The sequence below is a fragment of the Schistocerca piceifrons genome, chromosome 1 (assembly GCF_021461385.2).
Source record: "Schistocerca piceifrons isolate TAMUIC-IGC-003096 chromosome 1, iqSchPice1.1, whole genome shotgun sequence".
Classification (NCBI taxonomy): domain Eukaryota; kingdom Metazoa; phylum Arthropoda; class Insecta; order Orthoptera; family Acrididae; genus Schistocerca; species Schistocerca piceifrons.
Window position 1 is genome coordinate 198,354,667 of NC_060138.1, and position 14,885 is coordinate 198,369,551.

Here is a 14,885-nt window from a genome sequence, read left to right on the forward strand (position 1 = left end):
GCTGCGAAAACTGAGCGTCACATTACTACTCTTCATTATGAGTTTACTACATGGATGTTATTACGAAACAATTTCGTTAAATTAATGGAGCTCCTTAACTTTTATGAGGCTTCTTTAAGTGCTATATTCATACCACACTAACGCGAGTGCATTTTAAGATAATTTTATTATTAGGTTAAAACATATACGTTAATCTACTGTTCAACAAAGTACCACCAAATTTAAGGAATCTATCAAAACGAACAACCGACATTTTAATTTTATTCTCATAAAATTCTGCTTCCTAATTTTCCAACCATCGCTGAACAACTGTTTTGGTATCGTTGTCTTTTTCCTGTGTTGACCACCTAAATATTTTTCCCCTCTTGTTCGTTTTTTTTTTTCAGGCACAGGAACTAAGTGGTAAGAGAGCATTGATCCTATTTCTAGTTTTAAGAAACGATGAGGTCTTGTGTTCGTTGAGCCCTTTGTGGACAGGTGTAATCATGAAACAAAAATATCCCTTTATTGAGACTGTCACACCTTACGCTTTGGATTACTCGAAGTGGATCTGACAGTGTCTCAGACACTGCCTGGGGCAAAAAAAAATCCAAAAACAGTGCCATCTGGCTATCCCAAGACACAGTGCACACGATTTTCCAAGTTGAAACTGTTTGCCTCAACTTCTTTTTCATTTGTGGTATAAAATACCTCCATTCCATGGCTTCTTATTCGGTTCTTGTGTATCATGAGTCACCCATTTTTCTTCTCCAGCGGCAATGCTGCTTCAAAGTTCGTCACCTTCATTACTGTAACAATGCCTGCACGACTGGTTTTGTGTACCTCAGTACCTAGGGCGAGCACAGCTTCATGTAATTCATGCCCTCTCTAAAAATTTCACAAAGAATTTTTCTTCAAGCTTATGGAAACACTTTAATGTTTGTATGAAGTTCCAGCACCAGTCTTCAGTGAGTGCAGATGTTTGCGCACTTCTCAGTTTATCATGAAGCATTTACGGCTATCTACAACAGCGCTAACTCACTTTGGTACCGTTAAATCTCTCAATGTATTTTCTTCGCAGACTTCGGCTATCTGCCAACGAATTTCGACTCCTTTCATGCCCTTCGCACACATAAAACGAATCACTGTGTGTATTTCACATTCGGCAGAATTTCGAATCCTCTGGGATATTTTAAACTCGAACGAATGCACCCATCATGGCGAATGTCGCTAGAGAATAGGTGTACGTACTCAGAGCGCATACGCTAATAATCAACTGCAGCGCTCCAGTGACCACATTTTAAAAAGACAATCACTTAAAAAAATTGTGCCTCGCATTTTCCAGCCATGAAAACTGTTGATAATAGGTATAAACCGAAACATACTTATTAGGAAAAAAGGAAGTTTACGGTGGACCTATTTTCCATCCATTAAAGCTATTGAAAATAGGTGTCAGTCCGAAATGTATTCGTTACGAAAAACAAACGTGTACAGTAGAGCTGAAGTTGTTCAAGAGAAAATTCATGTTGGCTGCTGTTGCTTAAACCATAGAAAATAATTATTTGTAAATAACTGAAAGTCTGTGATATTCCGTATATTGCTGAAGACACATTGCAACGTAAATAACAACACCGATATGCCTTTAGGTGAGTTTATATTTGTAACAAAATGTTGTTGATGTGGTCTTCAGTCCGAACACTGCTGTGATGCAGCTCTCTATACTACTCTATCCTGCGCAAGCCTCTTCATCTCCTACATCCATTTGAACCTGCTCACTGTCTTCAATCAAGCTTTGGTCTCCCTCTACAGTTTCACCATCAGCACCTTCTTCCGTCGCTATATTGGCAGTGACTCAGGATTTGCCCTACCAAGCTATCCCTTCTTTTAGTAAGTTGTGCCATAAATTTTTCCCCATTTCAATTCGGTACCACCTTCTTTGTTATTCGACCTACTTATCTAATTCTCAGCTTTCTTATATAGCACTATATTTCAAAAGCTTCTATACTTTTCTTTTCTGAACTGCTTATCATCCACGTTTCACTTGCATACAAGGCTTCTTTCTACATAAAGACCTCCACAAAAGACTTCCTAACACTCAAATTAATGATATTAGATGTTAATAACTTATTCTTTTCCAAAAATCCTTTTCATGCTAATACCAGTCTGCATTTTACATCCTCACTATTTCGGCTTTCATCAGTCCTTCTACTGCCCAAATAGCAAAACTTATCCATTTCGTTTGGTGTCTCATTTCACAATTTAATTCCCTCAGCATCACCTGATTTAATCCAAGTACACTCCATTACCCTTGTTCCACATGACACTCCACATTCCATTAAACTGCTCTTCCAAGTCCTCTACTGTCACTGACAGAATTACAATGTCATCGGCAAATCTCGGACTTTTTATTTTGTCTCTCGATGAACATTAATTCTCTTTCCCAATTCTTCCCTAGTTTCCTTCACAACTTGCTCAGTGTGCAGACTGATCTGGGGAACGTTAAAACCGTGTCTCATTCCTTTCTCAACTGCGGCTACCCTTTCATGTCGTTCGACTTTTGTTGGAGACTTTGCGCAAAGTAAATAATTGCACTAAACTGCCTTAAGATGAAATTATATTGGTAACAGACTGTTGTTGTTGTTGTGGTCTTCAGTCCTGAGACTGGTTTGATGCAGCTCTCCATGCTACTCTATCCTGTGCAAGCTTCTTCATCTCCCAGTACCTACTACAGCCTACATCCTTCTGAATCTGCTTAGTGTATTCATCTCTTGGTCTCCCTCTGCGATTTTTACCCTCCACGCTGCCTTCCAATACTAAATTGGTGATCCCTCGATGTCTCAGGACATGTCCTACCAACCGATCCCTTCTTCTAGTTAAGTTGTGCCACAAGCTCCTCTTCTCTCCAATTCTATTCAATACCTCCTCATTAGTTATGTGATCTACCCATCTAATCTTCAGCACTCTTCTGTAACACCACATTTCGAAAGCTTCTCTTCTCTTCTTGTCTAAACTATTTATCGTCCACGTTTCACTTCCATACATGGCTAAACTCCATACAAATACTTTCAGAAACGACTTCCTGACATTTAAATCTATACTCGATGTTAACAAATTTTTCTTCTTCAGAAACGCTTTCCTTGCCATTGCCACTCTACATTTTACATCCTCTCTACTTCAAGCATCATCAGTTATTTTGCTCCCCAAATAGCAAAACTCCTTTACTACTTTAACTGTCTCATTTCCTAATCTAATTCCCTCAGCATCACCCGACTTAATTCGACTACATTCCATTATCCTTGTTTTGCTTTTGTTGATGTTCATCTTGTATCCTCCTTTCAACACACTGTCCTTTCCGTTCAACGGCTCTTCCAAGTCTTTTGCTGTCTCTGACAGAATTACAATGTCATCGGCGAACCTCAAAGTTTTTATTTCTACTCCATGAATTTTAATACCTACTCCAAACTTTCCTTTTGTTTCCTTTATTGCTTGCTCAATATACAAATTGAATAACATCGGGGATAGGCTACAACCCTGTCTCACTCTCTTCCCAACCACTGCTTCCCTTTCATACCCCTCGACTCTTATAACTGCCATCTGGTTTCTGTACAAATTGTAAATAGCCTTTCGCTCCCTGTATTTTACCCCTGCCACCTTCAGAATTTGAAAGAGAGTATTCCAATCAACATTGTCAAAAGCTTTTTCTAAGTCTACTAATGCTAGAAACGTAGGTTTGCCTTTTTGCCTTTCCTTAATCTTTCTTCTGAGATAAGTCGTAGGGTTAGTATTGCCTCACGTGTTCCAACATTTCTACAGAATCCAAACTGATCTTCCCCGAGATCGGCTTCCATCAGTTTTTCCATTCGTCTGTAAAGAATTCGCGTTAGTATTTTGCAGCCGTGAGTTATTAAACTGATAGTTCAGTAATTTTCAATCTGTCAACACCTGCTTTCCATGGGACTGGAATTATTATATTCTTCTTGAAGTCTGAGGGTATTTCGCCTGTCTCATACATCTTGCTCATCAGATGGTAGAGTTTTGTCAGGACTGGTTCTCCCAAGGCTGTCAGTAGTTCTAATGGAATGTTGTCTACTCTGGGGGCCTTTTTCGACTTAGGTCTTTCAGTGCCCTGTCAAACTCTTCACGCAGTAGCATATCCCCCATTTCATCTTCATCTACATCCTCTTCCATTTCCATAATATTGTCCATAAGTACATCGCCCTTGTATAGGCCCTCTATATACTCCTTCCACCTTTCTGCTTTCCCTTCTTTACTTAGATCTGGGTTTCCATCAAAGCTCTTGATGTTCATGCAAGGGGTTCTCTTTTCTCCAAAGGTCTCTTTAATTTTCCTGTAGGCAGTATCTATCTTACCCCTAGTAAGATAAGCCTCTACATCCTTACATTTGTCCGCTAGCCATTCCTGCTTAACCATTTTGCACTTCCTGTCGATATCATTTTTGAGACGTTTATATTCCTTTTTGCCTGCTTCATTTACTGCAGTTTTATATTTTCTCCTTTCATCAATTAAATTCAGTATTTCTTCTGTTACCCAAGGGTTTCTACTAGCCCTGGTCTTTGTACCTATTTGATCCTCTGCTGCCTTCACTATTTCTTTCCCCCATTCCTGTCAATTGTTCCCTTATGCTCTCCCTGAAACTCTGTACAACCCCTGGTTCTTTCAGTTTATCCAGGTCCCATCTCCTTAAATTCCCACCTTTTTGCAGTTTCTACAGTTTTAATCTACAGTTCATAACCAATAGATTGTGGTCAGAGTCCACATCTGACAGACTAGAGTACATAAAACAAAAATTGTACGACTTACTTTGCTCTGACACACTGTAATGTTCATTTATAGGAAAAAGAGAGATGGCTTACCACCCAGTTGGGCCAGTTGCCCTCGGGCATGTTGTCCATCCACAGGTGGACGGCCCTGTTGACGTCGGAGGCGTTGCTCTGGGCGTTGAGCTGGCTGATGAAGTAGAAGTTGAAGGGGAACTGCGCGCCCGGCTCTTCTGGCGTGCCGTAGTACGGCATCACGATCTCCGGGTCGTCGTACACCTCCAGCATCATCGCTCTGCCACACACGACCACCAGTTACATAATGCTATATCCTACCCCTCTGAGACAGTAGCACAGCACGACCACCAGTTACATAATGCTGCATCCTACCCCTCTGGGACTGTTGCACAGATTCTGGGCACTATTTTTTAGAACACAAGGAAACATTAATTTGAAAGTATGGAACTGTGAAGCACCTACCTCTTCGTTTTTGGAAGTATGGGACTGTGAAGAACCTACTTCTTGTTTTTAATTGACTTGACTGAATTACTGGTAAAACAGTGTGATTATTACCCGGAAAACAACCCTTTTCCTTGTGTTCCACGCACTTTTTATTTTATACTACCCAGGTTTTCGGCTGCAGTTCCAGTTTTTGTGTTACTGTGTCAACTATGTTATTCTCGCCTTCTTGCGCACTGTGAACATTGATCTATATAGAAATCACGGCTTGTGGTGTACTACGTATAAAGAATCTACGAGCGCTGTGAAAGTAAAGATGGTAATTCGAAATACATCCATATCTTAGAATATACAGTAAAAATACTAACCCTTACCCCCGACCGGCGTGGCAGTCCCGACCGCGTAAATATAGACTCGCATGTCGGGCGTCGCCTGATACGAAATTCAATTCTCCAGAACTCATACGTCGCGGCTCTCAGCGCCGTGTCTCTGATATTGAAGTGTTCGGACATCTTTCGGCAAGCGATGTAATACGAAGAAACACATCTGTCAAACGCATACCGTTAATGTTTTGTTTTCACGTTTCTATATATTTCTCTCCGAAGGCGGTGTTTGTAACCATATCAGCCAAAATTGGCGAATTTAGTTAATAATCGTAAAGCAATATTGGATTTATTGGATGGAAGAGTGAGTGATATGAGCGATTTTAGTGATGACAACAGTAATTACAGTTCACAAAACAGTGACAGCAATACAGAAATTGATAAAGATGAACACGTAGAGTCTAATAGTGGTAGTGACCCTTACAACCACCTTGCTTCTGAGAGATGTCGAAAATACAGAAATTAATCAGACTTTGTAAAAACCAATTTCGTTGTTGTAAATGGATTCAAACCCTCTCTTCAGCGTCCTAATGAGGTAATGGATTCTGTATGTTATTTTTTACGCGTGAACTGATAAATGAGACAGCAAAAAACACAAACGAGTATGCTAAGGTTCAAATAAAAAAATCAGCCACTGAAGCACAGATCGGTGTGCAAAGATAGGTAAGAAGCTATTTTCGATGCAATGAAAGTGTTCTTAGGTATAATTCTGAATATGGGCGTATATCCTAAGCCCGACGTTCAGAATCACTACGCTGAAGAATGGACACAAAAGTGTTCACTTTATAAATACGTATTCAATCGAGAAAGATTTTTTCAGATTTTTTGGATGTTCCATGCAAGACGATATCCAGTTGGAACTGTCGCAAGGATGCCTACAAAGAAAAGCATAGCACAGAACTATGACAACAAATTCAGAGCATTTTATATTCTAGGAAGGTACAGAAGCATTGATGAGAGGACTGTTGGGTTGAAGGGGAGTGTCATTTTCAAGTGCTGCAATCCGAACAAGACAACGAAATGAAGCTTGAAGGTGTACGTTTTAACTGACAGCCGAGCAGCGCATATTACAGGAGTTAAACCATACTTTGGTGCGACTGCTACACAGGCATTGCTAAGGCCAGCTACCACATTTACAAGTAGGATAGTTATGTATTTTTATGACAAACGTACAAAAAATGGTTGAAATGTCTCTGAGCACTATGGGACTCAACATCTGAGGTCATCAGTCCCCTAGAACTTAGAACCACTTAAACCTAACTGACCTAAGGACATCACACACATCCATGCCAGAGGCAGGATTCGAACCTGCGACCGTAGCGGTCTCGCGGTTCCAGACTGACGCGCCTGGAACCGCAGGGCCACCGCGGCCGGCTGACAAACGTACAAATGCTACTCGTAATGCCAGCGGTTACCATCTCTGTGTAAACAGATTCTATGTTGGTTGTGATCTTACTAGGCAGCAGCTGGACATAGGCTGTTGCATAACTGGTACGATTCAGGATAACAGGAGAGGTTTACCAGTTGAACTGACGAAGGAGAAATTGAAACAGAGACAGCACGAAGTTGCTGTCCAAAGGAAACATGATAAAATAATGGCATTGGCGTGGAAATCCAACGCAATGTTATCATACAAAGTACTTGGGAGAACAATAAAACTATGCCGATGACAATAAGGGCCAAAAACAACAGAGAGGAGCAATTCCTAAAGCCTAAACTCATTTTTGCCCTTAATTAAAAACATGGGTGGAGAGGATATATCCAACCAGTATTGTGCATTCTACAGCTTCATCTGGAAATCAAAACAGTGGTGACGTAGGACGTTTTACTGGCTGTTGGAGATAGCATTAGTCACTAGCTTCATCCTGAACAAACTGGACGCCTGAGATGATCCACCAGAGGTATAGTGTGGCACTTTTGGAAGCTCTGGTTGGAAAAGTACGAAACACAAACGGAAGAAAGAGGAGAATACCATCTACTGTCGATGGCGAAGAGAGACTATCAGAGCAGTCACACTTCATTTACTCCAATGAAAAGAGTAACAGTAACTATTGAGCTGTTTGTAGTAACAGGAAGGTAAAATATTGTAGAAGGAAACTGTTTACTACAGCAACACCTGTTCCACAAAACCACGACTACATCAGAGTAAAAGTTTCGGAAAGTACCACACCTTGTAGAAATATAGGGGCGAAGTCACGAAATACATGAAATGAAAGACAAAACATGCAAATGTTGGGATTGCAGTGGACAAACTAAGGAGTCCTGTTACGGAAAGAAACGGCAGCCCAGACCATCACTCCTGGTTCTCGGGCCGCACTGTGGGCGATATTCATCACTGTCCAGGGCGTCTCCAGAGACGTCTTAGCGAGGCATCGGGGATCATTTCCAAGTGGGGTCCATTACTGAAGACAATTCTCCTCCATTCAATGATATTATAGGCCGAAGACCTGTCTGGGCACGCCCTGGACAGTGGTGGGTTACCAGTCTCAATACCCGGGAGCTCACGATTAATCAGTCACGCCGAGAAAACCTGAGAGATCACAGCTGGGCTGCATATCCGAAAGCGTGTCATTAAGGTAACGTGTTGATAAGCCTTATACGTAAGAACATGACCCAACACTTGTCGACATTAACAGATGCAGATATGTTGTGTACCGGTACGTACTTGGCTTTGCCGTCGGCGGCCTGGTACTCGTCCAAGATGGCCCTCCACTGCTTGATCATCTCGTAGGTCTCGGGACGGTTCTGCGTCTGCACGTGCTGCAGGTAGTTGTTGGCCTCCGTGTCGTTGGTGAGACCGGACGGCAGCTCGTCTGGGAAGCCCTCCGCCTCGTACATCTGGGACACGGCGTCCACGCGGAAACCGTCCACCTTCTTGTCCAGCCAGAAGCGCAGCACGTCCTACCACAAAACGATTCATCACATTACTATTTATTTATTCTGAAATTTCACTCCTGTTCCACTACAATACGGAAGAATCTTACAAAAATGGTTCAAATGGCTCTGAGCACTATGGGACTTAACTTCTATGGCCATAAGTCCCCTAGAACTTAGAACTACGTAAACCTAACTAACCTAAGGACACCACAAACATCCATGCCCGAGGCAGAATTCGAACCTGCGACAGTAGCGGTCGCGCGGTTCCAAACTGAAGCGCCTAGAACCGCTCGGTCACTCCGGCCGGCAAGAATCTTACAAGCAGGATGGTCGTAAACAGTCTGGAAACCTTGTAAGGATGTTGCCGGGTAGTTGTGCTACGTAATAAGTGTTGAGAAAAAAATTTGAATGCCTGTCGCCATTTCCGAGTTAATTGGCATTAAAGATAGCCAATCAGGCGGTTGTGCGCGCAATTTCAAGCGGACCGCCACAAACAGTCAGGGCTACTTGTTCTGTAACGTAGAATTAAGCGTTCGGATCTCCTCAGCCTTTCGCACCGTTTCGATTCTTAATACCGTCCCGTGTACAGTTATGCCTCTCCCAGCGGGTTGGACGAACTCATCTCGATCCTCTCCCCGCGAGGAGATCATTTTAAGTAGGTTCCGTATTGGGCACTGTCTTTTTAGCCATAGCCATCTGTTAATTAGTGCTCCCCCACCACTTCGTGTGCATTGAGCTCAACTTTTGACGGTCCGCCATTTCCTGACGGAATGCACTTTTTTTAACCGCTTACGTTCTCGTTTGTGTTTGCCAAAAGAGGTTCAAATGTGTGTGAATTCCTAAGGGACAAAACTGCATAGGATATCGGTCCCTAGAATTACACTACTTCAACTAAGTTAAACTAATTTATGCTAAGAACAATACACACATCCATGCCCGAGGGAGGACTCGAACCTCCGCCGGGACTGGCCTTGTGTTTTCCGTCTGAGTTATCACCTTTTCAGCGAACGACACGCGTACACGCGAGCTGTCGACCCCGTTTTACTTTCTATCCGTCGTAGCAATATGGCGAAGGCCATTTAATTTCTAGTTCTGGACCTCCGATTCTCTATGGCGTATTTTATAAACCTTTCTCTACGTCCCTGTTTTCAGCTCTCTTCTCTTCCGTCAATTGGGATTGACGTGTAGTCGTTTTTAACTCCTCTCTTTGTCTTCATGTACTACAATTTTGACATGGGTGCGTATGACTCCAGTTGTTTTTGCGCCCTAAAACAAAACAAAACAAAACGTTTGGCGACACCATCTCTGGCGGGCCGCTTGAATTTGTGCTCAACGACCTGACTGGATAACTTCAGTGCTATTAACTCGAAAGCGGCGCAACATATCGGATTTTTTTCTTCACAATAACTTCTTAGCACAACCTCCTACCCTGAGACATCCTTACAAGCCGTAGAGATTGTTTCTGACCGCCCTGTGTAATTATCATATTGACAGAAACTTCTGTACAGCGATTTGTGACGTTTCTTGTAGTAATCGGGTCATTTTACTTTTAATTTAACTGAAGACGCGTAACTTGTCTTAGAACGGCCACCGTGTCATCCTGTAACATGTGGTGCCATTCGGATGCGGTATGGAGCACATGGGTCAGCACACCGCTCTCCCCGCCGTTGGCGACTTTGTAGAATTTTCACGTAGTTCCTCAAGTGGCATCACGAGGTTGAATGCACCCCGTTACGGTCCTGTCACCAAGGAAACATACCTGGCAGTACTGGGAACTGAACCCGGATCCTCTAAAAGGCAGTCATTCACCTGACCTCACAGCTACGGTGTAGAGTTTTATTTAGATTGATTTTTATTTATTATGTGTGCACGTGTGTGTGTGTGTGTGTGTGTGTGTGTGTGTGTGTGTGTGCGTGTGTCCATCAGCGCATCACGGTGTGTATAAAAGTAATTAATTTGGAATATGAAAACAACACGCTATTAATATGAAATTTAATACACTATGCTTATAAAATGTTAAAGAAAATGTATCTGACTGTAAAAATTTTCGCTTATAGTACATCAAATAAAAAAGAAGAGCTGGATTACCGTTTGGAAGGTTAGTCTCCGAAATAATACAGTAACAACGTATCCTGAATTACGAGATAGTAAATTCTAATAATGTCAGTTGTACGTTCTAAGTTGAAATGAATGTGTGTGTGTGTGTGTGTGTGTGTGTGTGTGTGTGTGTGTGTGTGTGTGTGAATTACTAAACACCATAATCCCTTAAATGTAGCAAAAAGAACATGTAAGCCTTGACATTATTCATGTTACCCGTGAAACAACAGTAAATGTTTTTGCCTTCTGTTCTGCAAGTGCTACTAGTTTTAAATAAAGATTCTCTTATAAAATACTAGTTCTCTAGGAGTAACGATTTTGACTTAGATTTAAAATATGTGTTGTTGCCTGTTAGACATTTTATGTATATGGGCGAATGATCAGAGATCGAACACTGTTGCCACTACTACTACTACTACTGCTACTATTATTATCATTATTACGCACATCCTTACTCTACAAATGTGACTCACAGTAAATGTTGGATGGATATAGTTGGTTGCCATATGTTAGTGGAACGAGAACATGTCCCTCGTTACGAACTGCAGGGCTCGTATCTATCACCATTCCGTATCACTTTTATCTCTCACTACCAACATAGTAAGTTGTGTTCTTATGGGAACGAAGTTAGTTGCGACAGTACACTTGTATGAGATATTGTCCATATTTTTGCCAAGTCTACTGATGATAGATTCTTGCTTACTTTTAAGGGCTCTTCACTCTTCGAAAGTTATCCTGTATTCCCATTCGCCAGTTTTCACAATCATGGCAGTCTTACTCTTTCAGATCTCTCTTCCACGTCATTCCAATTACCCCCTGTCTCTATGTTAGTATCGGCCGTCCACGCTTCCTAGTGGCGACCATTCCAGCCAGGATTGCTTTTGGCTATCGTCCTTGCTCCATTCGGCGTACATGGCCATACCACTGAAGAGATCCATTCTCAGTTCTTTACACCACTGGTTGTTCCATATCCTTTATCTTCCTTAGTTTCCTCATTTCTTCTCCGCTCTGTCCTGGATATCCTGGCTGCTTTCCTTGTTCCAGCCATCTCTACTGCCTGTTCTCCGCTTCTCTACCGCTCCCGCAGGGTCCATCCTCCTGCACAGTATGTTAGTATACTTTCCACTACTGTTTTCAGAATCCTCTTGTCTGTTTCTTTTGATATTTACCGGCTCCTCTGAACACCATATAGCATTTTCATTTCTCCTCTTGCCTGATGGATCCTTCACAGCTTCCCGAGGAATGGTTAATCGATCCTAAATATTTAAACTACTTTACAACTTCAAGAGTTCCTCGGACAGTGTTATATCCCCTCCTATCTCCTCCCACAACTAGATATTCTGCTTTGCTTATATTTATTCTAAGCCCGACTCGTTCAAATGCTTCCATCAATTTGTTGATCATAAATTTGACATCCTTGGCCTTAGTGCCTTAGTGCTATCAGTACCTGATCATCAGCAAATAATAATGAGTAGATAGTAAAATACTGGAAATGAAACCCCACACTTCCGCATGACTGATTCCACCGGTCCAATAAATACTGCACATATATTTTAAACAGGGTCGGTGACATACTGCAGCCCTATCTAAGTCCTTTCGACGTTTGGAATATCTCGTTCAACTTTCTCCCTACTTTAACTGCTGGTTTATACTTTGAATTAGGGATATCTGTTGTGATTCTACATCTATATACTTCATCGCTTCCCATAGACCGTTGATGGATACAGAATCGTACTCTCTTTCTAGAGCCACAAATGCTAGGGGTATTTCCTAGCCCCCAAAATACAGCTTCTCACTTATTTGTTTGAGGCTAAAAGTATAATCCACAGCTAAAAGTACGATTCACACAAGATCGTCCACTATAAAACCTGCCTATTCCTCTCGCACCTTTCTATCTCATTCTCCAACCTGTTTTTCAGTACAGCGCTAAAAAATCTGCTGATAGAAGCCATAACACTAAACGCTCTAGGTAGCAGATATATATGATACACACAACTTTCTTGGTACGTATTTCCTCTCCCTCCACCATCTATCTGACTGTTTGTACATAAGTCTCACCATCTGAGGGTACCCAGATTTCCACAGTTCCATTACAACTCCTCCCGGTCCACTTGCCTTTCCATTTCTTGCCTTTTTTAGCATCTATTTTACCTCTTCCTCTAGTACAAGTTCTATATTACCTAATGTACTGCATTTGTTGTAGACTTTTATCACATGGTCTCTTCTCTTTTCTACCAGAAGTTCTTCAACGCGTTTTTTCTGTTGTCTAATAGATATAGGCTATATTGTGTGTGCGAGATTGGTAGCCATTTTCATCCTCCTTATCATCCTCCGTGCCATTTCTCCTCTTTATACTTCGTTGTTAGTTTCTTAGTGATCTTTTTATATGCCTTGTACCCATCCCAATCCTCTTCAATGCCAGAGCTTAACTATACATGATATAGTTTATTCGTTTCCTCATCCACGTCCAACAACTCCGTGGTCACCCATTCAGTTCTTACTCTTCTCTCACTTTCCCTTCCTAAAGCCTCCTCCTTGATTGTCTGTATAGCTCATTACTACTCTAGTCCCTCCCCACCGCATCCAGTCTTAGATTTTACCTTTCCTGCTACAAACGTTTCACACTTTCTTCGTGTAGCAGATGTATCGTATGTATTGAATCCTGTATAGTTCTACTTCCAGGATCTTCCCCTTTCTCCTTCGGCTTCATCTTGGTCTAAATCGGAAAATCAGTTTTTGAAGTAACTATAAAATGATCGGACCCATACTCTCTTTTTACTCTTACATCCTGGACCTTACTTATACGCTGCCTCTGCACTATTACGTACTCTATAATTGATATTCGGTTCCTCGACAGATTGGTCCAATTGTACTTATGTATTTCTTTATACTGGATTTGGCCTTTCATAACAACACATTTCTGAACCATACAGAAGTTCATCAGCCTACTTCCGTTATCATTTTCTGCATCCTCTCCTCACGGTCCTACAACGTCCTCATTTAATCTTATCCAATTCGTCCATTTAAGTCCCTCATTATTAACAATTAACGTCCATCTGGACATTCGTCAAATGTTTCTTGTAAGTCATCGAGGAAATCCTCCTTCTTCTCCTCCGGCGCATCTTCTTTGGGCCGTACATCTCAGCTAACTTCAATTTTACTTCACGAATTTTTATTGTTACACTGATTGTCCTATCATTCACTTCTTTCCAGTTAATTATTCCTTGCTTCGATTTTCTTTTTATAAGAACTGCTTCTCCAGATCTTGGTCTTTCAGTTTTTTCCACTCCACTCCAAAACAGAATGTAGTCTCTAATTACTTCGTTTTTTCTTTCGCTTCTGCCATTAACAAGATATCTATTTTCAGCACTTCCATTTCTTTAATTACATTCTCAGTTTTTCCCGATAACCCCTGCACATTCCATGTTCCACATATCAGAGTCCTTATTCTCAACCAGTGTCGATGTATTTTGATCCGTCCGACTGTTTTATTTTGTCTGGGAAACGTAGCAAAACCTGTTTTCACCAGGGTGGGATGCCGACCCCCTGCCGAACCCACAACGTGGAGGACTGGGATTTTTCCTCAGGGTTTATCGCCCTAGGGCGGCTGCTTTCACTATGGGTAAAAATCCATTCCTACCCTATGTTACCAATTCAAGAAAGGAAAACCCAGGTCTGGATAAAAGAAAAGATGGTACGTTGTGAGACGCCGCTTTAAAGTAGCACTGTCCGTCCGGATAAGAGGGATATGGCAGACGGCTATACCGGCGGTAGTGCAGCTACTGACAGGGTCTCCGACGCCGGAAGGACCTCTTGCAGAAGACGCAGGCTAAGAGCGTCTCACAACGTCCCATCAATAAAACTTCTTTGACAGAAACAAATGACTGTCGTCATGTTGCCAGAGGTTAAGTCAGTATCTGCAATGCTAATGGTGCTCGTTGATACGTGAATTGCTGAGAGGGTGTACAGAAATATGATGAGTTATTTGTGCATCAGTTATGCCACTAGCATCGCAGACATCGACACAATCTTTGTCAGCATGACGAATGACGACACCCAGTTTTTCCTGACGAAAAGGCAGGAGATTTTCGCCGCAAGCTTGAATTTTTATTGTAATTTGAATTGGAAAGAAAGCCTACAACAATATATACATGTTTATGTTGGCAGTCACCCTTCAACTTTGCTTTATGTTTAGTTGTAACTTCATACATCCGGAAGAAAACAAATAATGTAGTTATTTCTTCAATATCTGTCACGTTGAGATTATTGTGGCTATACGGTAAGATAAACTATGAAACAGCTACCAACCACT

General features: G+C 41.7%; 1 protein-coding gene across 1 annotated transcript in view; it reads right to left on the reverse strand.

Moving 5' to 3' along the window:
• The window catches only part of LOC124799570 (maltase 2-like), a 121,705-nt gene that overhangs the window by 30,956 nt on the left and 75,864 nt on the right, over positions 1–14,885 (reverse strand). The window contains exons 5-6 of the mRNA XM_047262934.1: positions 8,265–8,500; positions 4,854–5,052 (exon numbers count right to left, since the gene is read on the reverse strand). Coding sequence (XP_047118890.1) covers positions 4,854–5,052; positions 8,265–8,500 — 435 coding nt within the window. The remainder of the gene's footprint in view (positions 1–4,853; positions 5,053–8,264; positions 8,501–14,885) is intronic.